Genomic DNA, 27,572 nt, shown 5'->3' on the forward strand with positions numbered 1-27,572 from the left:
TTTCATGAGTGACCTCAGCATGTTCTCTGACAAGAGTTTACTCAGCTGGCTACAGTGATGTAGTTTATTATAATTGAGCAAACATGGACATGTATACAAGAATCCAGCTTCCTTGATATTGGCAAAGGTCATAATTCACACAACCTTTTAATTTAATGGCATAGAAAACTACTGAAATAAGGTTCAAGAACTTGCAAATTCACATACATGTTAGCTTTCAATGACCACTTGCCCTGAACTAAAATGAGTCCTCCGGTCTAGCCAGAATTAACAGCTGGTCAACAGATCAATAGAAAGTGGTATAAGAAACAGCATTTTCCAACAACACAACACCTTTTACAGTCTTTGTCACAAGCAGCAACGAACAGCACTATTAATCCAGCAATAATTCAACATTTTACATAATAGCCTGCATCCAGGAATTCATGGTAGAGTCGAGTATAAAGTGCCTTTTATAGACAGGAATGTGTATTTGCTACCCTCGTGTATAGATCTCACGCTCATTTAGGTTTAGTCAAACCAAGAAAATCCCTGAGTTAGACATAAAAGCAGGCTTTTCAACAAAAGTACAAATAAATAGATAGTGAAATCCTTGTCAGTGAAGGTAATTATTAAACTTGCTTGAAAGCTTTAAAAACACTACACACACACACTAGCTGTAAAGAGCAAAAGCTCAAGCCGTAAAAATGAAGAGGGCTGATACCAAGAACACTGTGGTTACATCAAACCTTCAACTGTAGTGGTCTGTGAAACGAAAGGATTTAAGCTCTGAACTAATGCAGTGGATGTTTTGCATCTGTTTTGCTCGTCTGGCTTCTAGTCTAAGCTGCCTTGCTCTCTCTTTAGCAGCTAGTTCTTCTGCTCGTTTTTCTTCTCTCTTTCTTTTTAGCCATCTGTGGAGAGAGAAACAGGACCAGAAGTAGTGACAATTGCAATGGTAAGTTTTACGTCATCCCTTCCAAGGAGACTTGTCCCCGTTTAACTAGAGTCACCTTCTCCTGTAGGATGAGGTTAGGCATCATGGCTAAGCCAGCATAAAAGCCTGCCACTCCTCAACTTGGGAAGCACTACTTCTCCATCCCAATTCTTCTGCTTCTGCACCCACCTTTACCTCCCCCCCTTTTTGTTGAGCTGATTCAACTCATGGACTCAAGTTTAATCCATTTTGTTGGATTAACTTTATGCTTGTTTAATGAACTGAATCAGCCCAAGCCTGCTCCAGAACAGGCAAAAAGAGGGAGGGAAGAAGGATCTCCCTTTTTCAGTAGAAGCAATTCACCATTTCAGCTCAGGTTTGGACAAGTAATTTCACAACAGTGAACAAACAACATCAAGGAATTGATGTATTTCTACTAGGGTATAAGTTTATGAGGGCATATTCATGCAAAAAAACCCCAAAACCTCACCAATAAGGACTTCAGCAGTAAAGATGTACCATAAAATAACTACAGTCTTAAGCTGACAGACTACAAAATTTTCAAATATGATTCCCTAGGAATAACCCTACTCACTCTTTAAAGGCTCTGTTGCATTCCTCAGTTCTTGGAAAAAAGGCAATTCCCTCAGCTTGGCGTCTCAATATTTCTATCTGTTTTTCTTTCATGTGTTCTTGGTGCTTTTTTTTAAGCCATAACTTGAAGGCTTCTTCTGGATTCCTGCTCCTCTCCTATTAAGAACAAAAAAAGGACATACATTCAAGGCTTATAATTAAATGACCTTTATATTAATCCCATTATAATAATATTTTGAACTCTGCTGGCATCTCCCATTCATGAAACATACTTTATAAGCAAACTAAAGCACATGCTAATCTGGCATGGCATCTATACCTGAGCAAGCATTCAAAGCGGTTTGTTTTAAAAAAAAAAAACCCTGAATTTTGCTTTTCAAGCCCATCACTGCAAGGCAGAGGAACTTCAGAACAGAGCATCTGAATCTTCAGGTTTTGGTCAGGTCACGTGAATTACCTGCTTGCCAACAAGTTCCAATGGTAAGGGATACACTTCAAAGGGTTTCTGGCTGCTTATTCCCTGCAGGGTTCAATCAAATCATTCTCCTGATAAAAACGGGCATTACTGTATCTCCTGTGATTTTATAGCTATTTAGTTCATATATGCAGCTTCTACGATGCAAGCCACCCTGCCAAGCAGAACAATCCTAAACATGCATGTCAGTCTAGCTCTTCACAGAAAGCAATGTAACAAAAACATTTCCTGTCACTGTAAATTTTCATATGCTTAGTTAAGAACACAGGCTTAGAATTTGGTGTCCCTATTTAACAAGAGCACTATAGATCCTGAGATCCTACATTAGGGAGATCTTACTTTGCTGTTCAAGTCTTCTAGTTCCTTTGCACGACGAATTCGCTTTTCTTCTTGCACTTGTTCTTTCTTCTTCTGTAACCAAGCTTTAAAAACCATCTCGTTCTCTCTTCTCTTCTGTTCTTCTTGTTCCCTTTTCCTTTCTTCTTCCTTGAATGGAATGAAGAGTGAATAAGCTTAGTTTTTAAGCGAATCATCTTAATCTGCAAAGGCCTTCATAGAAAATAAATAAGCCATTTGAATTGCATGAGAGACAAAAATACTGATGAAACAGGAACGCTCAAAGACTGCATCATAATTGACAATACTTTTAGGAAGAAACGAGTTTGAGCACTTCTGCGGTTCATGTTACATTCAGATACTTTCAGTCTAACCTTTTTGTGATTACATCCATTTCCATGATACATCTCAACTCACAGGTATTTCAATATCCACAGGTGAAAACTTTTGAAATTAAGCCTCCCCAATAGCTCTGATTGGCTTAAAAGCAGTTTAAATTGATGCATTTAAAAATGAACACAGCTCTCAGGCTTGACGGACCACCAAACCCTAAAGGATATTTAACTACCTATGGACTGCAGGCATCACCTTATAAATAAGCATATTTTTTCTGGACATGAAGTTGTAATATATTTACTTAAGGAGTATTAATAGCTTAACACTTTTTTCAAGTTTACAAAATGAACTGATTTTTTACAAAATTGAGAAAAGGATTTTTTCTGATTATTAACTGCATTTTAGCTAACGACAAGCATCTACAAGGAAGACAAAGGCTTTCAAAGTCTTCAAAAGCTGATTAGGACATTTTACCAGGTTTTGACTCTCTCTGACACAAAATCTACAAACCCCACTCATTTCAACACTCAGAGAAATCTGTTCTTCTTGCGAATAGATGATGCTCCTTGCACCTACGCACAACTTTCAGACTATCCTCCAAATTTACAATTTGTAATTTACCGAAATGAAAGAAACCCCACCAAAATGAAGCGGATGGATTCCAGTAATGTCAAGAAATGTTTCGTGCCTGTGAGATCCATCGCAGAGTGGAAGAACTCCATTCAAGAATGAAGAAATATGGTAATACATTCTTACCTTTTTCAAAAGTCAGCCAATAGAGGAAGAGATTTAGCACACACTGTTAAGAAAATAATCTTCCTTACCTCCACCACAGTAACTTTTACCTTAAATATGCAGCATGTGCTGTCAAGAGATCTAGTCTTGTCTATACAAAGAAAACACATCAGTAACTCTTCATACCTCATACCTCTCCTTCCTGAGCTAAGCCCCAGCAAAGTTTTCAAATAAAGCAGCCTAGGCCTATTTCCTTGGATAGAAAGCAACCTTTGAAGCTACTTAGCCAGCTCATCATGGCACAGAAAAATGGTAGATGCTTCATGCTCTTTTTACATACATAACATACTATGTATGTTACCTTTTTGTAATTGTATCATCGTAATGCAAAGTCAAGAAAAACATCTAAGTTTTTAAAATATTTGGTAAAGATTTCTGATGTTCCTGTTACAGCAATCAGAGGCTGACTCTCTATTAAACATTAGTTTTTTTTAAAAAGGAGCTGAGAAAAAATTAAAAGGACTTTTTTCCCAGTAATACATAAGGTACTGATTTGATTTTCTAAAATTGTTTTTTTTTCTTCTAAATTACTGCTTTTTATAGATACAGGAAGACTAAACCCCAGCATTGGGAATATTTTCTTCTTTTTATCCTCTGTCTTGTTTTACCACCTAGGTAAAACCAAATAAGAAGAAAAAGTAGTACTGATGAGCAGAAAAGGAGGAAAAAAACCTACTTTGCAACAAACTGCTGGTTTTGCCTAGGATAGAGTTGATTTTCTTCATAGTAGCTAGTATGGGGCTATGCTGTGGATTTGTGATAAAATCAGTATTGATAACACACAGGGATGTTTTCATTGCTGCTGAGCAGCGCTTACACGGAGCCAAGGCCTTTTCTGCGTCTCACCCCACCCCACCAGCGAGCAGGCTGGGGGTGCACCAGGAGTTGGGAGGGGGCACAGCCGGGACAGCTGACCCCAACTGACCAAAGGGATATTCCATACCATATAACATCATGCTCAGTGTATAAAGCTGGGGGAAGAAGGAGAAAGGGGGGAACATTGGGAGTGATGGTGTTTCTCTTCCCAAGTAACCATTATGTGTGATGGAGCCCTGCTTTCCTGGAGATGGCTGAACACCTGCCTGCCCATGGGAAGGAGTGAATAAATTGCTTGTGTTGCTTTGCTTGCGTGCATGGCTTTTGCATTACCTATTAAACTGTCTTTGTCTCAACCCACAAGTTCTCTCACTTTTACCCTCCTGATTCTCTCCCCCATCCCATTGCGGGGAGAGTGAGCGAGTGGCTGTGTGGTGCTGAGTTGCCGGCTGGAGTTAAACCATGACACAAACTCATTGAGAAAACTTACTACAACACTCACCCATGCAAAATCTTTTCAAGAAAAAAGTATCCACTTATATTATTGGTCAGCATGACTTCACCTGCATGCATCTTATGCAACAACAAGGCATGCCACCACTTTTGAAGTTAAACACAACCCGCTTTGTTCATAGTTCTCACAGTCATTCTCCTGTGTAAATCTTATGACTGAACATCTCACAGATGATAACTGCCTAATACATACTTCATGAGTACCCAAATGTGCACCTGCATTACTGTGGTTAACGTTAACTTCCTGCATTGCAGCGTAATCTGTGTAGATGCAATACCACATGCTGCGTCCCAGTAAACGGTGGGCCTGTAATGGAACCTAGGTAGAAAGAGAGTCAATAAGCAAAACCAGTAAGTACAATGCAGCAAAGGAAGGCCTATTTATGAAGGATATACTAAATAAATACTTGATCTCTCCTGTAAGCACAGCATGATCCTATGCCACTCTGTGGGTTTTTTTTTCTTTTAAGGAAAAGAGTTTTGAGAGATTCTGTACAAACTTGAGAGAATTATTATTATTGTTATTGCTGCCTCTTTATCATGGAAATAGAGTAAATGCCCTGAACATGTGGTCTCTGTGAAGCACAGGAACAGGATGGTCACTGTGATCTACTTGTTACCTCTGTGTCTTTACCTCTTTCCTCAGTTTTTCCTTCCTTTGTTCTAACTGCTTCCGCAATTCTTTTTGTCTGGGAGAAAGACAGTAAGTGGAGCTTCTCACGGGCATGTTTGCAGACTGTGCTCTCTGCGGAGTCTTCCGTTTTCCCAGACCTCTTGCAGCATTGATAGCAGAATTTGGACGACGCTTAGGGTTAGATGGAGGCTTGGGGAAATACACGCACTCTTCTCCGCCAGGAGAAAAAGAATGCGCTCCTGGTCTTACTGGAGATACTTCCTTCATTCCACAGACAGTGCCCAAAGGACCATAGCGTGAAGATTTTGGAGACATACGTTGAGTTTCAATATCAGTAAAAGAAACACTTATAGGGGGCAAAAAGCCCTGGCTTTCAATATCACGTAAACTTAAGAGTTCAAACTTCCCATCTTTTTCTACTAGGATTTTACTGTCCTTCTTTTCCTCATCCTTGCCAGCACATGGTGAAAGTGATGTGTTTTCCTGTCCCATTTCATTACAAATACGCAACTGAGATAGCCTATCTGAAACATCATCTCCTGTTGCAAGGTCAGTTTTACAAACTTCAGCATCTTCTAGAGGCGGAACTTCAAGATCCACCAACTTATCCTTAAATTTTAATTTCCGTTCTCTGTTCTGATCCACAGGAGCCTGATTCTCTAGCAGTTTGTTGGCTTCTTCAATCTTTTCCAAGATGTAACGCTTTATTTCTTCATCCTCTTCTTCATCCAGTTCCTGCTGGTTTTCCAGCTTGGATTCTTGTGTAGAGCTTTCACTATCAGTATCAGATACATGGTCCCCTTGTCTCATATCAGAGCTGCATTCCAAACTTTGTTCATTGGAGCATCTCACTTTCACATCTACATCTGCCTCTGAAAGCCGATCGGGATTTTCTTCCATTTCCTCATTGTCTCCCTCAAACTTGTCCACAACTTTAACAATTTGTGCTTCAATATCCTCTTGATTTTGTTCAGGATTCTAAAAAAAATTAAAATAAACTATGTCTGTTCTCCCAACTAAGACCAGTATCAGAGAAAGAGACAAAAATAGCAAGAGAGAAGAGCAGTACTAACTACCCTAATTCTAGAACAGGCTTCCAAGTAGTGCATGTCATAACTAATAGCTTTTTTGTGCACTAACAACTCTCTTGCAGTTTCTCCATGTTCACATCTGCACAAAGTTTAACTAATCACGGCTTGCACAGTAAAGCGATCACTGACAGCATAAAAACAGAACAATGTGTGTTGCACAAACGTTTAAAGGAACACAGAAGTACTTTGAAAACAAACGTATTATTTTCAGTGAACACTGTATTTTCTGTTTTAAGGCAGTTATAACCAAACTAATCAGTTCACTGAATTATTTTTTTCACTATAATTTCAAATAACTCTCCTTGTCAAAATTCACACCTAGAAATTTCAAACCCTATTGAATTTTGTGCTTATGATTCCAAATATTACTCAATTTTGTCTTCTAAATAAGACAACTAGCATTTAATTTAACAAATACCTCTCTTTCACTAAGGTTTTCTTTTTCTTCTTCATTAATTAGCCATTCAAGGTCTTTTTCAAAGTCATCCTCATATTCTCCACTTTCTGCTAAGTCACCCATATCTGCTGGATCTCCTTGGTCATCCTTTTCACTCATTTTGGTGATGTGTTAGAGCAACACTAAAAAGGAGAGGAAAAAAATTGTTTTAAAACTCTGGTGACACACAAATATAGAACTTTGATATCTCTTATGTCGCCCGCATCAAGCTTGTGAGCAGTATCAATACAAGCACGTTAGATAGTACCCCAGCACCTCAGAACTAAGGATCACTGCTGGTTTATAAACATGAATGGTTTGGGCATTTCCTGCTCCAACTACTAGGGGAAGATTTGAGTCAAAGCAAACTGAGGTGACTTAATGTCTTGCAGTGAGTCTCTGACAGAGCCAATACTAGAACTGAAGATCTCTTAAGTGTTAGTCCCATCTTCTAACAAAGCGTTGCTGGTTTATGGTTATTAGTAGTACTGCCAGCTTTCATTGCTCCCAGGTGTGCTTTACATTGTTGTTTTACATCTGCCTGGCCCACTTTCCTTTAAAGGAATCTGAACTTGTTTAAAGTTACATCATGAAGATGTGGGAAGCACAAGTCCTAGAAGATCCATGCCATGGCTTACAGTAGATCGAATTATCAAAAAGCTTCCCATAATGACATATTAAAATGAGAAGGCATTCATTGGACTCTTGACAGGAACATTCTGCTAGAGTGACTGAACATTTGCAAGCAGCTAGCTTTCAAACCACATCACCTCCACTAGTATCAGGGGTAAAGAAAGTCACACAGAGTCCTATTGAGACTGCTGGGAAAAGGATTCAGTTCTGGTTTGAATTTCTGAGGAGGACAACAATGGGAAATAGAATCATAGAATGGTTTGGGCTGGAAGGGACCTTTACAGGCCATGTAGTCCAACGCCCCTGCAGTGAGCAGGGACATCTTCAACTAGATCAGGTTGCTCAGAGCCCCGTCCAACCTGACCTTGAACATTTCAGGGGTGGGATGGGGCATCTACCGCCTCTCTAGGCCACCTGTTCCAGTGTTTCACCACTCAACAGCCAGTTCTTCAGGCTGGATATAGTCATATTCATGACAAAACTGGAGATGAGCCACTATAACAGTTGAATCTTTTAAACAATCTTTGGACTGCATAGCATACAGGTGCCAACAGTTCCTGAACTACTGCTTAACTGCCAGTGCTTGCAGGTCCAGGCTGACTGCCTGCCAGCCCTCCTCTGTGCTCAGCTCACTCAGTTGAAGGTATCTGTATCCATCCAAAGACACAAAAGGATTAAAGACACATGGAGACACACACATCAGCCTAGACAGCAGAGTCTGCTCTTTTTACAGGTTTAGCCACTCATCATTCCTCCCCTAATTTTTTTACTACTGTTTGCAGAAGCAACATAAAAGAAGGAAACGTTGATTATTCAAAAGTTCCTATTTGTACCTTCTGCTGTAGGCTGGAGGGTGCCACTTTTAAGTGTCTCTCTAGTAGGACAAATCTGTGCCATTTACAACATACTCAAAGATCCCGATACGAGCATTAGCATATGGCAACACAATTCCCGATGTAAGAGTTAGCTCTGACCCTGGATGGCCCTGGAACACCAAAGACACCTCTTGCTGCATGACCATCCTCCCCTTCCAGAAGGGTGGCACCTGGACTTCCCAATCTGTCTAAGCATTTTGTCATGCATTTTGTAAAAACTCTTCCATTCAGAAGATGCTCCTTAAATTCCTTCAAACTTTCATTTTAAATTCTGATGAGCATCTTGGAGTTCTCAGTTATTTACTCGCATGAATACCCACTCCACTTCTTAAAACTCTGCGTTTCATGCTTGACAAGAGTGCTGCTCTTTTAGACCTCAAAATTTAGTCAATATTTGTTTAAGGGGAAATAATGGTAATAAATCTACGCACTTCTGGTGCAAACTTGTTTGTATAAAAACTTTATAAAAGCTCTTTTTGCTTGATCCATATTTTGTTCAAGAAAATCAGGCATTTTTCTTCCACCTAATTCACTTCTTTTTAGCCATCACTTGCCATGGGAATCACTCAAGATTTCTCCGAGTTTAAATTTTCAAACTTGTTCAGACTGTTGCCTTGTTTTTCCACACCATGTCTATTTCTATCATGTTTTTCCTGCACCTCTTCTCATACAACATGTAATTCTTTTTGCTTGGAAATGCCCCTTCCTTCACAAATACCCTTGGTTTGGGTAGACACACGTACCTGGGTTATTAATGGAGGTTATTTTGCTCTAGTACATATTCAGCACAAAAGAACTATTTCTTTTTTACTTCTTCATCTTATGGTAAGGGGATGCACAAGCTACAAAGCTGAATTGTGCCTTTGACCAAACACATTCATGTCAGTCTGTGACACTCAACACAGATAACGTAAACTGTTCAATTTATTTAGAATCTGTATAATAAAGGGAACTAGCATAAAAATGAGCCTCTCTTGTTGCAACAGAAAATAGTCAGGGCTGAAGAGATAACTTCAGTGTAATGACCTTGTTTCAGAAAATTCTCAATCAGTTCCTATTCGATTTAGGATCATAGGAAGTAAAGATAAAACTGTAAAGATTTAAATTAAAGTCGAATACAGATTCAGCTTCAATAGGAGCCAAAGATACTCAGAAAATCTCAAGTCTTCATTTTCACCTGCTTCTATTCTAACTGGGGGAGGGGAGGGGGTGTATGCTGCGACTGAATCGTTCTGCAAAGCTTAATAACATCCCTAGGGGGTTACATTCAGGCACAAGCTAGGCACAGGCACAAGGAAAAGGGGGTTTCGGCGGTGGGCTGTTACCATTTTGCCTCTCTGTACCAAAACATACATACATACATACAGGCTCACAAACCCAAACCCACCGCCGCCTCCGCACTCCGAGGCGGGCAAACGCCGCTCCCCGGCCGCCCCCCGTCACCCGCCCCAACACCCGCCGCCAGGCGAAGCGGCCCCTCATGGGGCCGTATTCACTGAGGACCCTCCTGCCATGGGGTCACCGTTCCTCTCATCGGCACTACCAGCTCCCCGCGGGACTCAAGCCCGGACACCCCGCTCACCGCGGCCCCGCCAGGTCCCCCCCCCGGCCCCGGGGAACAAGGTGCCGCCGCCCGCCGAGGCCCGCCCCGCCGGTCGCGTTGCCATAGCAGCAGCGGGAGCCTCCCCCCGCTCACCTTCCCGCACCGACGGTCACCGGCCGACGGTGGCCCCCGAGGGCCAAACTCCACCCCACCCCGCCCGCACCTTTTCGCCGGCGCCGAGGCGGCAGCGGGCGCGGGCATCGGCGCGCTCGCGAGCCGGCACCGCCCCGTTGCCATGGAGACGGGCCTCGCGCAGCGGCCCACCCCACCTCCCCGGCTTTGTCCCCCATTTCCAGGTCTGAGGGCCCGTTGGGAGGTGGCGCTCTCTTCTCTCTTTGCGTTACAAAATTTAATTTAATGCTGGGAAATTAAAGCGAAGGAGAACACTGGGGGTGCCCATGGCTGTGAGGGCCCAGGAGAGGGGCAGGTGGCTTTCCCTGCCCAGCTGAAAGCCTTTTTGATTCTGCTAAATCTGTTTACTGGGGGGTAAATAGATGGGGTACTGGTGGATGAAAAGCTGGACATGAGCCAACAATGTGCTCTTGCAGCCCAGAAGGCCAACCGTATGCTGGGCTTCATCAAAAGAAGCGAGGCCAGCAGGTTGAGGGAGGTGATTCTGCCCCGTACTCCGCTCTGGTGAGACCCCACCTGCAGCGCTGCGTCCAGCTCTGGGGTCCTCTGCACAAGAAGGACATGGACCTGTTGGAGCAGGTCCAGAGGAGGGCCACAAAAATGATCCGAGGGCTGGAGCAACTCTCCTACCAGGACAGGCTGAGTCGGGGTTGTTCAGCCTGGAGAAGGCTCTGCAGAGACCTTATTGCGGCCTTTCAGTACTTAAAGGGGGACTATAGGAAAGATGGGGACAATCTCTTTAGCAAGGCCTGTTGTGACAGGGCAAGGGGTAATGGTTTTAAACTGAAGGAGGGTAGATTTAGACTGGATATAAGGAAAAAATATTTTACAATGAGGGTGGTGAAGCAGGGGAATGGGTTGCCCAGAGAGGTGTGGAGGACCCATCCCTAGAAACATTCAAGGTCAGGCTGGACAGGGCTCTAAGCAACCTGATCTAGTTGAAGATGTCCCTGCTCACTGCAGGTGGGTTGGACTAGATGGCCTGTAAAAGGTCCCGTCTAACCTAAACCATTCTATGATTCTAAATTTTGCACTCTTTTTGGCAGCAGCCTGAGCATCGGCAGTTTCTGTATTGTATTATTCACGTCTGGGCTGGTGATGAGCAATTCGATCAGACCGAAAGCTAGCTAGGTGTCAAAATCTGAGCTTGCGTAAAAAATGATAGTGCCGCATCTCCAAAGGGTGCTCCTCTGCATTAAATTGCGCATCACTCCCAGAATTTTGAAATGTGAAAAGAGGAGGAAAAAAGCCACCAAAAAACACTCTAAATAAACCCTGTTCTGGAAAAAGCCACCAAACGGCAAGGGGAAGCACCCTGCGCTGCCAGCAGCTCTCCATGCTGGAACCAAGGCTGCTTCCCCAGCCATGCAGGGCTGGAGGAGTTGGAGCTGAGATGTGTAGTTTGAACCAAGGTCCTTCCTTGGAGTTTGGGATTTCATTCCTGGTCTTTATGCCATGAAATACAACAGAGGCCATTAATTTTCCTTCGGCACTGCTGGAAAGGTGGGTGGGAACAGGGTGACCGAGGCTTGTGCAGCATCACATGGTGCTTCCCAGCACCACATTGGCCTCCTACCAGCATGTGGGCCTAGGCTGGGGCAGCACAGCCCCAGAGGGAGGGAGGCGTGGAGGGAGGGAGTTGTGCCTCGCTGGCAGCACTGACGTGGTTCCCGTCACAACGTCCCCCACACAGCTGTGGCCCCCAGTTTTGAATACACTGGCCCAGCAAAGTGAAGGATGACAGTCTACAAATGTACCAGAAGGCCACATGCCTCAGAAGGCAGCATGCCCCCCAGCACTAAAGGGTTAACGTTAATGAAAGAAAATATGGGCAGAAAACAGCCATGAATAAATTCAGCCAGGGCACTGATAACTCTCAGAGTAATGCAGGTAGAGTTAGCCTTTCACTCAAAGTAATGCGGGGCAGAAAGCAAAACCCCTTCCAGGAGGGGTTCAAGAGGTCTCTGAAGACAACTGTCATCATAGGCCACACAACACAGGAGGAGGCTGGACTCCACAACCTTGGGGTTTCTGCTAATCCCACACCATACAGCCGGAAAGAAAAATGGAGTTTGACATTGGTTTTAGCAGGTTGGAAGGGCTCCTTGATATTTACCTGAGATAACACTCAGGTACCTGCTTGGCAATGGTTCCTGCTGTACCTGGAAAAACTTCAACCACTGACCTCACCCAGGGTCATGCAGTTATCCTGTGCTTGAAGACAATATGCTGAACTTCTGATTTTCCATATTTCAAAGACAGGTAGCTTCGACAAATTCGTAGCAGACTAAAACAAAGAGAACCAGGTGCGGCGTCAAAGCTTCATGGTCTGCTTTTATCATAAGACTATCCTTCATCTTACAAGTCAGCTCTACCCTTTTCACTCACAAGAGATGCTTTATTCGACTAATTAAAAATCTGTGTGATTATAAGGCAAGGATTAGACCCCATTGCTGGAAGATAGAGCTGTGATGCCTGAAAGCAATAATGTAGTGATATCTTAAGGTCAATCTAAATTCATGCATGCATTCATTAACCCATATGTCATTAAATTTATGTTTTCAGATGTTCCCATCTGTGAGGGAGCTACAGAACATGGTAATGAAAAAATGCAATGGAAGCACCAGCCAAGCAGTGCAGGGCTCCAAGGACAGGCCAAGCAATGCAGGGGTCCAAGGACAGGCCCCAACATGTTGGTTGCTCTTTTCTGTGTCACTAATGCATCAGACACTGTGTTTAGAGAACACTGGTTTACGCAGAGCAAGTATGTTTGACAGAGAAAGGCTGTGTACGACCTCCAGAGCAATGTTAAACAAGCAGTTTAAACCTTTTGTATACTGTGTAGGAAACAGTTGACACTGTCAAGAGTTGCTGAGAACAGGGTCCAGATCTCCCTGTCTCCTGCCCCTTCCCTAACCAAAGTCCCTCTTTCCTTCTCTGTACTTGGCTATGATCACAGTGATAGAGAAGAAAATGTAATCACTTCCATTCCTTTCCCCGAGAGCACTGCCTCAGAGCAGCTGGCTGTTTCACACACGCACAGAGCCACAGCATGGTTGAGAGTAACCCTGCCATGCCTTGGTGAGCTGTCACAGCCAGTGCTAGACCAGGTGGACAGCAGTGGGTGCTGCTCCTGAAACAGCAGCCTCTGGCAGCTCTTTACTATTCCTCACCTTTTGGACAAAACAAGCCCAGTACCTGGCCTTTTCCCCCTAACAGTGATCCTAAAGCCCAGCAACTGTGCCACATCTTACCAGCATCATAGCAAGCCCAGCACAGGATACACAGATTTGGTGGTAACACTTACCTCCAACAGCCCCCGGCATCAGCTGGAACAAAGAAACAGCCACAGCATCCCAGGGAGACACCCCAGCCCTATGCAGTACTTATCTCCATCAAACCTCACTGTCTGCTGTTTTGCAAATGCAGGAATTCAACTCCTTGACAGTAGCTGAGTGTCCCTCTTCAGCACAGGCAGCAGTACAGTGTGGCAGGATGTAATGGGAGGAGCAAGGAGGATTGCCACAGTTCACGTGGACCTGCTCTGCTCGCAGGCAAGAGCAGCCTCAGGATTCTTGTCACTCCTTTCACCAGCACCAGAGATGTGAAATGCTTGAATCTACCTTGAAGAGTAATGCTAGACCTGTATGAGCTACTAGTTACCGTCCTGCCCTATGCAAGCAGAGATTTCAAAAACCCTCCCCAGTCAAGAAGCTCACCGCTGCACAGCTGACTCCTGTATTCACCCAGAGAAGGCAGATGAATGAAATTCAGAGCAAGCCTGACATGCTGACAGTCCTGTCACACCTGCCTCAGCAATAAAGCTCTCAAGGCAGCTCTTGTAAGAATAGTTTTTCCTAGACCTCCCCTTCCCCCCAGACCATCCATTTTCTCTTGTATTTGGTGTTGTGCAGAGGACTTGCTGGGCTACTACCCACACCAAACTACATCAAACTGGCAGCAGATATTCAGAGAGCTCTTTCCACTCCACCCCAGCCTGTATTATCAGGTACAGGCATCTCTTCTTTAAGCACAAGACAGGGAGAGCTTCCCAAGGTGGGCAAGTGTGAGTGTGCCCAGATGGGGAGTTTACAGCATTTCTTCCTTAAGGCCTCTATTTTGTAATTAGGTTGATGTAAATAGAAAGGTCCTCCTGCATGGCAAACATGCACCTGCTTTCCCTTACAGTCACCCTCAGTGAGCCTGATGCTTTCTGACCAGGGTTACCCTGCACCAGTGAGTGATTTTTCCCCCCACTGGACCAGTCTGCGCTGGAACTAGAGTGGTACTTCTGAACTGCTCAGCAATGAAGGTTCCTCAGTGCAAGACCCAAGACACTTGCACAGAGTTCTGCAAACCTACACAAAACAGTCAAGAACTATAACCTTTAAGACTTTGTTTGTTTTTTATGGTTTGTCCTGTATTCCCCCGGCCCTCCGCTTTGTAACAAATATGCTGAGAACAACCTGCATTAGTTGGCTGCAGCAGCAGCGCTGTGGGTTAGCAAGGTATCAAAATACAAAGCGAACACTGGCCACACAGGATATCTCAGAGTATTTTTATTTAACAAAAATAGCTATTCAATTAGAAACCAACAAAGTCAATATGTTTACAGAATTTCATAGGCATCAGTAACTCTGCATACAGCTCCAGTCAGGCTCTATAGTCACCTCATCACCACAGCAACGGCACAGTGTAGGAACCTGAACATCATCCAGGTGTGGCTTCCATACATTAATAGGCCTGAAGGCAAACGCAGTGTAGCATGCCTCTCTATTGCAGTTGCTGCAGTTTCATTACTTTGGTGGAAAAATCATTATTATTGCTGTAATTCATTAGTTAATCTTTTACTTGCCTTTAAATAACTGGGTAGTTCCCCATCAAAGCTTTGTTCTCTGTATGAAAAATGTGATTAAAATCAAGCTGCTTCTTTCGGTCACTTGACACAAGTGCTGCACACCCACTCCTTGTGCCTTGCAACTGCCATCAGACCAAGGAACCCAAAGGACAGGATATGCAAGATGTGCACTATCCCTTTTCCCAGGGCAGCTCATCAGCTAGCATTTCATGGCTTCAGGTTTTATTTTTTTAAAAACAAAACCAAAAAAAAAAACAGTAAAGAAAGGACACCCATACAAGGGTGGCTTCAAGTTTTCATTTCAGGATAAGGCAGCTAAGTTTATATGTGTAAATGCCAGTACAGCTGAGCCCCTGCGTTTAGGGGGATGTTTTAGAGGCAGGCTGCAAACACAGAGCAGCTTTGGGGGGTGGGTTCCCCTGAGCAGCCAGCCTGAAAAGGGTCCCCAGACCCCAGGCAGCACATTCCAAACACATTAATCAGCCTTTACCACGCAAGGTGAACGAGGCTCATAAGAGTGATGAGAAAGGCCGTACCTGTCCCAGCCCGGAGAGAGAAGCCTTCCCAACCCCAATGCTGTGAAGTCTCCATGGCGCTAAAAGCAAGCAATGAACCAAAGCTGCTGCTTTAGGCTCTGACTGGAAGCAGCTCTAACCAACACATGGAGAGAAGGCACGGAGGGAGGCACGGTGCATTGCATCTTCTCTCCCTTGCCAGTTCTCCTGTACGCTTAAACTCACCACAACCTGCACAGCAACAGGGACAGTCCACGGGCCATTTCTACAGTATCTACTGATATCTGTGGTTGTACCGGTTATGGTGGCTGAGCGTCCAGGTGCCCAGGCCCAGGACAACTCTGTGCAACTCCTTCCCAGTACTGAAGCAATTTGGAAAAAATAAATTATTTTTAAAAACCAGGTATGAGGCAAATCCCAAATTGCTTAGACTGGACAAAATAAAAGAATTGCCCACTCCAAATACTCATTGTCCTGCTTAGGTGGAAAGAAGAGGTAGAACTAGTGGACAGAGACCCACCAGAAGCATAAAGGCATTTTACAATAATAGGAAAAACAGACCAGAAATCAGCATTTTTCAAAGCATCACGCAGTCAACCTTCTAACTACCATAACTGAAGATGTCTATTTAGTCACCAGAGTCACAATTCTCCAAAGTCACAAAGAATAGATTAAAATCCTGCAAGTCGCTATCCTTTTCAGTGCTATGCTAACTTCCACCATCCCACTGAAATAGCCCAGCCCCCCGAGTTGTGAGGCAGCCACTCCTGTAATCACAGGAATCTGCAGTCCATAAGGGCAAAGGTAAGGATGTCCAAAGGTTCCTCAGATTAGCATTTTGAGCATTTTGCCTACTTAAATTCCCTCTAAGCTTCCCCTCTAGCTTTACAGTCCCTTGTGCACATGGGCCTTCATGGCACAAGTAGCGCTGTTGATAGCCAACTCACCAGTGTCACAAGTTGCTCCAGTTAAGTTTTTAGGAAAGCACCATGATCAGCTATGGTAAAACTCTGACAGCAGGGGTGACAGACAGGAACAGCAGAAACAGTACAAGCAGCTCAGGGAAGCATGTGCATATGCAGAAACATAAATGCTCAAAACAGAGCATCCAGCATCATGGGGCAGACACAGGAGAGCCACACTGCAGAGCACAGGCCTAAGGCCACCTCCCATCCTGGGCCTGGGGGTCTCCACAGAGGTCTGTTAGTGTGCCCTCACTTCTGCCCTGCAGCAGCACCTCAGAGACAGAGAGCAGCAGTTGACTAAACAATCTGCCTTTTCAATGGCAGCCTCCAGATGCACAGCCTTAGACTAGAACCTCTGAAGGCTTTCATTCTTTAAGAAAACTTACTGTTCTTTGCTGCACATCCCATATATGCAACATCAAAACAAAAGGCATTTTAGAAAGACGGTATTTGTTCTTACTTACGTAAGAGCTAATATATTTACCTTCTAAAATGTGCTACTAATATAGTATACATATGGAATAAATACCATTAAGGTGACTGCCTTGGGAAGAAAAGGCAGAGATTAAAAAAACAGACCTATATGTTCATACATAGCCACCAAGAGTCTTCACTTGGTGCACTACTGGTTTTCTGAAGATCTGCTGTGCATCTGCTCTTGTCTCCGGTAAGCTCTCATAATGCTGTATATGCCACTGCCCAAGAACACCAGCGAGATGGCCGCAAAGTAAGAGGCATAAATCAGGAACTGGGGGGGGGGAGAGAGAAAAAAAAGTGGTTAAACCAAGCAGTTACCAAATTTGTAAGGTTAATACATGAGCTCCCTTCCTCTTCTAAAATATCAGAAATCAGTGTTTATTTCTCTGTCAGCAAACCTTTGACTCAAACAGGTGGCTGAGAAGCTTTACAGCCTGGTTTAGCTTCCCCCCTCCTATCAATAAAGCTAAGGGAGCCTATCATACCTGGGTGAAGATGTCCAACCCGAGCCCGCTGGCATCCACAACAATCAAAGTGAGCAGAGTCTGAAGCGCTAAGGCAATGAAAGTATTGACCCCAAACACCAGGGCGTACCGCTCCACGCTGAGATTTGTAGCAATCTGGAACCTGGAACAAAAAGGGATGTCCAGAAACATAAGGACAAGGAAAAAGCAGGGGAACACAAGAATAGAAGGAACATCTCTGGACAAGAAGGCTATGCAACCTGAGGAATTATATAGGCTGGTCCAGCACTTTCCACAGCTAAATCACCTCACACTGACAGCGTACTTCTCTAAATAGGATCATGACAGATTGGCACAGAGGCTAGAAGAGACCCACAGAGACATCCAAAAGGCTAAAACAAAATCCTGTGGGTGGTCTGTGGGTTTCAGTCTTATTGAAGCAGCGCTCCTGGCAGATGCAGCTAAAGGGCCTTGTCACGCAGAGAACATACAGCGCGCTCTGACCCCAGAGAGCTGTTGGCAATCTCAAAGCATCAGCCTACTGCAGTGTTGTCCTTAACCTCCCGTATCCTTTGGACCAGAACTCCTTTTGCAGATACCAGTTTCAGCATCTTCCCTCATATTGTGCTTGAGCTGTATTATAGCGGTTATTATGCATAGTTCAACAGCAGCTGTGTTTCCCTCCCTGGAGCGACAAATAACATCGAAGAACTTTCCCTCCTTACAGGTTAGGGAAGGCTGACACTTCAACACAGGCAAACCATTGTCCGCTCCTCATCTGTTAACACTTCACTCCAGCCATGTTTATGAAAAATGTTCCCCTGGCAAGCAGCACTATCTAATATTTAGAAACAGTCACTTGAGTGTCATATGACTTTTCAGCCTTGGCAGGCTGCCAGCCAAATATATCTCTGTGCCTCAGTTTCCAACCTGAAACACAGCACATACCCTTGCAACAGAATTCCAAATTCCCAGTAGGCAAGACCCTAGTTATATGGAAAATATGCCAGTTTTCACACCAGCTGTAACCTTGACAGCAATTTCCATTAAAAAGATACTCACGTTGCTATTGTGATTAGCAGCATGTAGATAATTCTGAAGACAACATACGATGCATAGCAGACCCAGATGTTACGAACCGTGTCCATAATATAGACAGCAGCAGCAATAAGAAAGGAGAACAGGGCAAGTGCCACCTCACCCCACATCGCCCAGGATGTTTTTATGTGACCCACAACAAACACTGCAACAGCTCCTGTGAGGGGAAGGAAAGTATAACTGTTAGTTATTACAGTTGGAGCAATTTGGAGACTGCGTACTAGAAGCTGTACAGCCCCTAATAGTCAAACATGATTGAAGTGGAGGACATTAATGCGTACACCTTAGCAGCTCTCCTTCTTGACCTCTTCCTCACCTGGAAACCTGCTGTAAACTCCTATTCACTTTTACAGGAACAGGAAAAACAAAAAAACAGGCCAAATCTGATGGCCTCTGAAGTCTGCTCCCTGCCTTCCAAAGCACAACAGCCCCAGTACTCAGACCACTGCCGCTCAGTCCTCTGCACCTGATCACAGAAGTGTTGTCAATTGGGCTATGGAGAAATGCAAACCCTGGTTCTCCAAAGCACTCAGCTAATTATTTTGTGATTTGGTTTACGGGGTTAGGAGGGAGGAAGACACTACCCACTTCGATACACAGCTGTTACAGCTCTCTCCCAGGAGGCAGAAAAAACTACATTTACTGTCATCTTCGTGACGGGCTGTAAGTGTAAGTAAGTGCAGGGGTCCAAGTCCACATCTCCTGAGATGCAACCTAATCGCAAGCTACAATCATGCATTGTTGATTGTGCGAGAACAATCCTTTACAGCCTGAGCAGGTTTGTAACTCCTGCTGGATTTTAAACGGGCGGATGAGAAGACAGATGACAAGATGGAAAGTGTGTGATATTTCATGCAAGTCAACAAGCAGACAAGGTGTGTTTCATGCACTAGCACAGTTAGAACTACTTGAGAAGACCAAATACATATTACAAGAAAATTCCCATTTGAAGTAGGCCTTGTTCTGCAAACAAGTCAAATAGCAACCAACAGCACAACGTTGCTGCTGTGCACAGCAAACTAGACAAACAGCGTACTGACAAAGGGAGGTTTACTGGAGATCTCAAAACCAGGATTGTATCCAGCATTTGATCACTGTACAGAAGTGCTACAGTGCAGCATCTAAGCTCTTTGTAGCCCTCAGCTGGCCTGCTCTCTTAGAAATCCTTCAAGCACATGAAGGCTCCTTATATACCACCAGTGTGTACAAGCCTGCAACCCTGTCAGGCCTCACATCAATCTTGTAGACTAGTGAAGAAGGTAGCTATGGCAAAAGAAAGGAATTTTTTCTCCCCACTAAACCCTTCTTTCCAGTGCCTCCTGTGATGCTACCTGACTGACATTTTGCTCTTTAAAAGTCTGGCTCCCCCAGTAGCAAAACCCCAAGATGCAAAAAGAAGCTAAGTCCCAGAGCCTTATTTCTACTGTCTATGTGAATTTTAAATTTGGGAACAGGTATCACTCTCCGGGGATCTCATGGCAACTCATGAAGTTATATTCCCCCTATGTCTCAAGGTTATAGCAGCCTGACACCTAATCATGACAAGATATACAATCTGTGTCTTGCAATTAGACACCTACAGCTGATTCTGTGGTTTCACATCCCAACCTGATAAAGGTTTGCCACATTCCCAAGAATGGTATAGGGATGCAGCTTAACCATCAGTTGACTTCACCAGAAGGAATACTCTTTATCTTGCCTGGAAGCTGACAGCCACATTAGTCACCATGCTCTACTTAAACCCTTCTGCAGGGCAGCACAGGTACAGGCCAGGATGGCAACGGCATCTTGCACAAAGGTTGCCAGACATTGCTCATAACTGAGCACAGAATGACTAAGAGCCATGAAAATGGCAAATCAGATTTGGGATGCACCAGGAAAAGTATTTCTAGAAAAGGGAGAAAAGTGAAGGGTGTTAATGATGTTCTACAAGTCTGAGGCCTCACTCAATAAAGCTAAGTGTAGCTCTGGTCATCCATCTTCAAACAAGCATGCAACTCAAACCAGGTTTCCTACAAAGAGGAACTAGTAAGATGACAAAGTGAATGAGGAGCTTAACTTTACCAAAAAACAACTAGAAAAGCTTGGCTTCTTTGGCCCAGAGCAATGAACAGGTATCTGTAGATAGGCCAGAATGAGACAATTTTGTGCTAAAATACAGCCTCAGCATGAAGTCAGAGATAAATAAACTGCTCATTAATAAATTCAAACTGTACGTCAGAAGAAGTTAGAGCATTTGCACTAATGCCTAGGAAGTCAGGTCGCTGGATATTCATCCTTAACAGGTCCCTTCCAGTCATCTTCTACACTTCAAGCTTCTAGTTGAGATTACTACTTCACTAAACTTCACTTGTTCCAAGCAATGAATCTGTGTCAACCAGAAGGCATTTTTGCTCAGGGACAGAAGCTAATTTGCTTTCAGAAAACATCACCCAAAAATCATTTAGCCGTTTATGAAAATATTCTAGAGGAAAAAAATCAAAATGGGAAACAAAAAACTGAAGTTTTGCATGAGTTTAGTGCCAACCACCTTTTCTTCCAATAGGTCCATCATTCACAGGCCTTTAAAAACAGGACCTTGATATTAAAGGTGTTCATAATAAGGTTTGAAGAATACTACCCCCCCCTTTTTTTTTTTAAATCTGCCTGCATTTGGTCATGCTATGGGTCTTCCTTCCCTTGATACCGATTATTCTCCTTCCTGGGACCAAGGCAGGATAGTAGAGGAAGCCAAATCAAACAAGAAATAAGAGCCATAGCATCATGCTAGAGTGGAGGAACAGTGTATGACTGCATGCTATTAAAGTGCAGGATTAGCACACCAAAGGCAGATTAATAGCCAAAGCCTTCAGAATCAAGTTGCCGACACTTTCCATCCAACAAACAATGGGTGGTAGACCAGCTTTCAGAACTACAAAACAGCCATGGCTTCCCAGTGAACCACACAAGGGGGCTGAGCATGCCAAAGAAAGTACTTTGTTTGTGTACCCTAGCATCTTTTGCCCCCAGTGGGTGATGTCCACAGCAGATGGTGGAATAATGACTCCATCAAAGAAAAGGAACATACTGCAGCAACACCTAGAAAGCCTCTGTGAGGGTACGTTAGCTATATTAAAAAGGTATTGTCCTAGTTGTGGTAATGGAACAGTATTAAACAACTTAATAAAACAAATGTCTGTGTTGACTGACCTATGTAGCCCTTTCAAGTCTAGGAGCTTCTTTCATCTTAATAGCTTTTTTGCTTAATAGAGCTGAAATTACTATATGTGGCTCACTGCATGCTGCATGTGTACAGGAAGTCTTCATATGTTCCCTACACTGCTAGAGACACAAAAAGCAATAAATCCATAGGACCCTTAGCTTGACTTTGAGCAGTTAAAACAAGCATAACCCCATTGCCATAGTGACAGCCAAGAACACACAGTCAGCAACAAGCCTTGAGCCTTCTGCCAAATATTTCAGAATGAAGGTCGACTTGGGAGGCTCCTTTGAACACCCGTACACTGGATTACAAGGATCAGGGCTGCACGCAGCAACGAACTCAACACCGAGTATTGTACCCGTGCATGTCACTAGAGACTCACCCCGAACGCTGAGGTTGCCTCTCTTGCATGTGTGGGGGAACGCAAGACACTTCCAAGTCTGGTGACCTTGAGGAACATAAGGCATTTCTCACAGCAGAACAAGAGCGACACGAGCAGCTTACCTAGCAGCGTCGAGACTGCCTCCACAGCGCCATTGTAGATCTTCGTGCTGTGAGAAGGCATCACCATCTCCCACAGGCCCTGAGCATAGTTGATGACCTGGAAGTAGCCACAGGTAGACAGTGCCCACCATACAGACCAGCAAAGCATGGTCTTGGAGGAGTAACACTGCAGGAAGTCCCACCAGAGATCTTTGAATGCCTTTACAACGTCTACTTTCTGCTCCTGCACAGACTGGGGAAGTAAGGGAGGAGAAATGTTAGTCTCTATTTACAAATATTCATGCTGCTCTACAAAATTACCTCTTTCAAGTGGTCTGATCACTGATAAATGACAGCACCACTCTTGGATGCGAATCTCCAGAGTAATGAATAAAAAGCTTCCCCATGCTACAGTTCCAGCAGCTGGTCTCTGCCCTAACCAGGGCCGTCCCCTCAGGTACAGAGGAAGGGTTCAGTCCCAGGCACCCTCTCAATCTGCCTCTCTCAAGCAGAGAGCAATAAATAGGTATTAGAAGCACGACATGAGCAACTGAAGGGTGACAGAGAGAAGAGACACAGGAGAAGAGGACACAATATCCATACTTTGATGATTCAGGATCAGAAGCCAGTCATTGAAATCATAAAGGCAAAAGCATCACTGACACTTTTAAGTCCTGATCCAAGTTCAACCAAATTTGGTAGTGCAGGGAACATGAAAGCCACCAGATGAGTATATTTCCCCACAAATAAGTCAATTTTCTTTAGTAGTAGCATTCAGGGATTATAAATATTGAAAGAAGCAATATCATTATGCTGCTCTCTATCCCTGTTAATGTTTGCCAGGGCTCTGAGAAAGTAAGAGGTGTTGCCTGGGGATCTGAAGAGAAACAGAAGCTACTTTTACCAGACACCACTATCACAAATGGCAGCTCCTGCATATACAAGTGCTCTGATAAATAGCATGAGATAAAAATGAATATCCCCTCCAAATCCTTCAAGAAAGAGCACAAAATGGGGCAGATCCATGACTAGGTTTGAAAAAAAAAAATTGAAAATAGATCAGTTCTATCAACAGGGGATGACAACAAATGAAAAATCACTTTTTACATACAGGCTTTTACAGCCCTTTTCCTAACCACTTTATGCCAAAAGCAGCAGTGGAAACAAGTATGTTTTTATTTTACAGACAGAGCTGCTGATGACATTTGCTGCATCCACACATGAACAGAGTCTTTGCAGACAGGCAAGACCCTCTTGCATAAGTCAGAGCAGCAGTTACTTCATAGAAGACTGGGCAGAGCCCCCAAGGCCCACCCAGCATCTCTAGCCCCCATGAACTTGTATTCCCTGTAGGGAAACACACAGCACTGTCACAGGACTGAGCTTTTGCACATTGTGTCAATGCACATTCAGTTTCAGAGCTGTTTCCAATCAGCAGCAGCAACTTTGGGCTCTTGGCAGAATGCCCTTTCCCTGGGGGAATCATGCAGTGTGTGCCTGTGAAAAACTGTTCTCCATGAGCAATAAAACTCATTTTAAAGTATTTTTACTAAAACCCACAAAGACCATAGCCTAACTCTGTCCTGAACTCCCTTTTTTCCAGCCCTCAAAGCGTCACTGATTTATTAGCAGCTTTATTAAACACCACGCAGTCCCGTTGGCACTTTGCCAATAGCAAAATGCTTGCTCCACGTGTGGATGCCATTCCTCCAAAGCCCAACAGAACAACTTGGGAAGAGGTCAGCTTGCAACAAGGTGACTTCAGCAATGTAACTCTTATGCAGGTTTCACAGGAAGGTCGAGTTTAGGTGCAGGAAAACCAGGGAAGGGAACTGTCACACACACTGCAGAAACTGATTTGCCACATTCAACCCAACCATGTGCCTGATGAGCTGGAAAGCCCCATCCACCCTCCCACTGCCTGGGATGCTTCCTCAGTATGATTATTCCTACAGCCATTCATTTATGTTCGTGAAACACGGTCGCAGTTGCCTTAGTAAGAAGGACTATCATCACACACCAATGCTTCTCAGCTTTCAGCACCTGGTATAACTATTATATAATTATACATATAGTTATGCAAGTGTAGTTGCTCCTTTTTTTAAAATATTCACCATTAGTTTGGAACCACCCTTGCTCTCAGAGAATAGGAGTAAGATAAGCAAGACGGACTAATGCCTTTGTCATTATTGGCACAGAATTTGCCTTCAATACCCTTCAGCATGCAAGTATAACACAGTTAAAAATACTTGTGCTCACACAAGACTGGCTGGATGGGGCAGGATTAGGTCCCTGGAATGTTAATACCTTTAATTCCCAGCTGCAGCTGGAAAAAGCTGAAAGTGGCCCCAGATGCTGCCTCCCCCAACCCAGCTAGCCAGGGCTTACTTGCTAAGCGAAGTATCCATTAGCTGACTAAACTGACAGCCACACTTACCTTCTGGCTTGTTCTCAGAAAGAGCACAACCTCCTCCTGACTGAGGAGCAAGGCTGACCTCTCCCCAGGGCCTGAATCCCCCTGCCGTGACAGGCTGTCTCTATGCATGCATTACCTGGAGCAGTGTGGCAGAGATCTGCACACCAGGCCACTCCACGCAGGAATTGGGCCTCAAAACTGGAGGCTGCCTGCTTGTCACCTGGTGGGACCCAACACGTCCCACAACTAAACAAGGGTGCCCGCATGCTTGTTTCCTTACAAGTGACTTTGAGGTTACATAGCCCACAAAATCCACAGGTTGGGGCACTACGTTGGCACTCTTGTGGGCTGCATTAAGCTGTTATTATTCAAAGGTGTTTCCTGCAATTTATCCATATTCTGTCCATCTATAACTAATCAATATCAGCCTCTAAGTGCTCTCAAGGACTACTGCAGTTACCTTCTAGAATCATAAGATAAAAACCCAACCACTACCCAGCTTATTACTGCACAACTTGCACAACAGTTGAAGTAACAAGTGTTTTCAAAATGCGAGTGCAGGAAGAATTGCCTCTTTTCTGCAAGTCACAGGGTGCATCCAGAAGCGCACACAGAATTTGGACATATACATCATTTTTAGTGCTCCAGCATTGTCCCTTGCTTTGTACCATTGAACGGCAATTTGATGCCCAAACAATTTTAATCATGGCCTTGTGAGACATGCAGAACAACTTCAGAAAAACTAAGGAACAGCCTACCATGCTCGATCAGCAAAAGGAAGCCAAGAATAAATCTTCCTGTGCCATAAATAAGGAAGCAGGGTAAGGAAAGGGATAAAAGGGATACTTTTCATGGTTGGATATTACATCTCTACTGCTGTGTACCTATATGCACTCATGACAGCCACATCAGTATTGCATCTTCTGCTTACATAAACCCAGGGCACAGCTCACCTGCTTCTCTGCTGAACGACCCTCCCCGTTTAAGGGAACTTTTGCCTCATCCTCCCAGCCGGGTGCCCTCTGCACATCGGTATGATCTTGGACAGCCGAGCCATTTTTACAGTCCATGACCTTCATTTCCCAACTGAGCTGCTGACTTGAGACATGGTGAAAGAAAAGGCTTTTCTGTGGCATGGGAAGGAACCACGCTGAGCCAAAGGCAATGGATATGCTGGTTAAGGAGATAACATTCAAGCTGAAGAGAGACCATCCTGCCACGGACACAAGGACCTGCCCGGACACCGAGCCCACCGTATAGCCCACCAGGGTTGCGCTCCGGCAGTAGCTGGTGACCTTCTGGTACAGGTTGACGTCGACGACACTGTAGATGTAGGAGTAATAGGCGATGTCGGTGGCAGTCCCCATCCCGTAGAAGAACTCGAGGAATTGGAAGGCCCGCAGCCCCTGGGCATATAGCAGCATAAACCAGGTGATGATGAGGCTCAGGCCCTGCAGCAGGACTACGGGCTTGTACCGCAGGTAGTCCGTGGCCAGGAACACCGGGAACAGGAGTGCCAGGTAGGAGTAAGTCCACACCGGGTAAATCTCGTTGAACACCTAGGAAGGGAGGGCAGGAAGAGACCGTGGTGACCCGCAGCGCCCGCGCATTGCAAGGAAACCACAAGTACCGACCCACAGGCGGGGGTGCGGGGTGCCGCGGGCCGCAGTACCTGGGTCTCGGAGAGGTTTTTGTGCAGCCCAAGCAGGTAGGGGGTGAGGAAGGGCTCCGAGGGCCGCACACTGCAGAAGAAGCCGTAGGCGCATAGCAGTGCCGTGGGCAGCGCCCAGCAGCACCCGCCACCGCCAGCCCCGGCGGAGCGCCGCGCCGGCCGGCCCCCCCGCGGCCCCGCCATGCCGGGACGGGACCGGGAACAGGACGGGGCCGGGCGCGCTCCCGTGGCCGGTGGGGGCGGCGGCTGCGGGCTCGTCTCGGGTCACCTCCTGCCGCCGCCGCTTCCCGAAAGGCGCGCTGGCTCGCGGCGCTGCTCTTAAAGTCCATTCGCCGGAGCACGGGAGGCGGGGCTGCGCGCTGCCTTCTGATTGGGCGCGGCCGCCTCCTGCGGCAAGACCGGCCAATGGGGAGCGGCGGGATGAGAAGGGCTGCGGCGTGAGAGGAGCACGCGTGCAGCGGCGGGCACGTGGGCTGTGGGGGGGTCACCGGGGTCCCCCCCATCCCCTCGCACTCGGTGTCACGGGCGTGTGAGTGACACGTGGAAACGGGGCCCGCCCTTGAGTTTGAGCGCTGCCTCCCTTATCTGAACGGCGTAAGCGGGGGGGAGCCCGCAAGGGAAGGGACCACTTGTTTTATGCGTTATGATACAGTTTCAAAAGGGATGGCGGGGAGCAAGGTGGGCACCCCTCTTGTGTACGGGCAGAAGGAAAACAGAACGCAGCCTGGCAGAGCTCCAGTCACTGCTGAGCTTCCCCCCACAGGCTGCTCTCCTGCCAGAATTCCCCATCTACCCCTTCCGCCGAGCGGCAGGTGCAAGCCTTTGGTGAAAACAATCTCGATGACGAGACCCTTTACCTGCCGTGCTGTGCTTGCTCTTTCTTTCCTGGCCCAAATGCGTTCAGCTGCTGACCTCTGCCACTTTCTTCCCTTTAGCAAGGTAAGCGCTGGAAAAACTTCTGTTGTTTGCTAAAAGCTGCACCTTGTTGTCCAGCCAGAAGAAATATTAGACGAGGAGAAAATGAGACTATTACATTCAAAGTAATTATCTAAAGCTTAGCCCAGGACTACTATCGTTAAAACTTCCACCAGTCCTCTAAATTATTTGCTGTTCTGCTACTTAATCTACCCCACGTTGTCTTTCTACCTACCGGCTTTGCCTTTCCCTGTGCTCCACCACGTTGCTGCTACTGCTACAGCTTCCTACTTGATACCTACAGCCTGTTCTCCACACTGGC

At 45.1% G+C, this 27,572-nt stretch overlaps 2 protein-coding genes across 7 annotated transcripts; both read right to left on the bottom strand.

Moving 5' to 3' along the window:
• Positions 1–50: 50 nt before the first annotated feature.
• Positions 51–13,549, bottom strand: CCDC181 (coiled-coil domain containing 181). Of its 5 annotated transcripts, none has more exons than XM_075105849.1 (6): positions 13,493–13,549; positions 6,925–7,085; positions 5,416–6,393; positions 2,325–2,471; positions 1,512–1,666; positions 51–893 (listed from the first exon to the last, which is right to left on the bottom strand). In XM_075105849.1, exons 2-6 carry the CDS (start codon positions 7,060–7,062, stop codon positions 731–733), a joined length of 1,581 nt encoding a protein of 526 aa, XP_074961950.1. In that variant the 5' UTR covers positions 7,063–7,085; positions 13,493–13,549; the 3' UTR covers positions 51–730. The 5 variants fall into 5 exon arrangements, with proteins under 5 accessions (XP_074961950.1, XP_074961969.1, XP_074961959.1 ...); XM_075105868.1 differs by lacking the exon at positions 13,493–13,549 and adding an exon at positions 12,371–12,488; XM_075105858.1 differs by lacking the exon at positions 13,493–13,549 and adding an exon at positions 12,302–12,382.
• Positions 13,550–14,729: 1,180 nt separating this feature from the next.
• Positions 14,730–26,653, bottom strand: SLC19A2 (solute carrier family 19 member 2). 2 transcript variants are annotated; one of them, XM_075105978.1, is made up of 6 exons: positions 26,336–26,653; positions 25,617–26,222; positions 22,269–22,365; positions 18,527–18,719; positions 17,486–17,627; positions 14,730–17,271 (listed from the first exon to the last, which is right to left on the bottom strand). In XM_075105978.1, exons 1-6 carry the CDS (start codon positions 26,516–26,518, stop codon positions 17,146–17,148), a joined length of 1,347 nt encoding a protein of 448 aa, XP_074962079.1. In that variant the 5' UTR covers positions 26,519–26,653; the 3' UTR covers positions 14,730–17,145. The 2 variants fall into 2 exon arrangements, with proteins under 2 accessions (XP_074962079.1, XP_074962070.1); XM_075105969.1 differs by having other exon boundaries at positions 22,269–22,500; positions 26,336–26,652.
• Between the last annotated feature and the right edge of the window lie 919 nt (positions 26,654–27,572).

This window comes from Phalacrocorax aristotelis, chromosome 1, assembly GCF_949628215.1.
Source record: "Phalacrocorax aristotelis chromosome 1, bGulAri2.1, whole genome shotgun sequence".
Lineage (NCBI taxonomy): Eukaryota > Metazoa > Chordata > Aves > Suliformes > Phalacrocoracidae > Phalacrocorax > Phalacrocorax aristotelis.

Bases quoted from the DNA above. Each gene is read 5' to 3' on its own strand.
- CCDC181 (XM_075105849.1), bottom strand. From the start codon at position 7,062: ATGAGTGAAAAGGATGACCAAGGAGATCCAGCAGATATGGGTGACTTA. The intron at 2,472-5,415 runs GTAAAGACACAG...ATTCCATTCAAG, and splicing joins AGGAAAAACTGAGGAAAGAG to GAAGAAGAAAGGAAAAGGGA. The intron at 894-1,511 runs GTGAGTAGGGTT...CTCTCTCCACAG, and splicing joins TGCAACAGAGCCTTTAAAGA to ATGGCTAAAAAGAAAGAGAG.
- SLC19A2 (XM_075105969.1), bottom strand. From the start codon at position 26,518: ATGGCGGGGCCGCGGGGGGGCCGGCCGGCGCGGCGCTCCGCCGGGGCT. The intron at 26,223-26,335 runs GTACTGCGGCCC...CTCCCTTCCTAG, and splicing joins AAAACCTCTCCGAGACCCAG to GTGTTCAACGAGATTTACCC. The intron at 17,628-18,526 runs GTGAGTATCTTT...TTTTTGTTCCAG, and splicing joins CTGCTAATCACAATAGCAAC to GTTCCAGATTGCTACAAATC.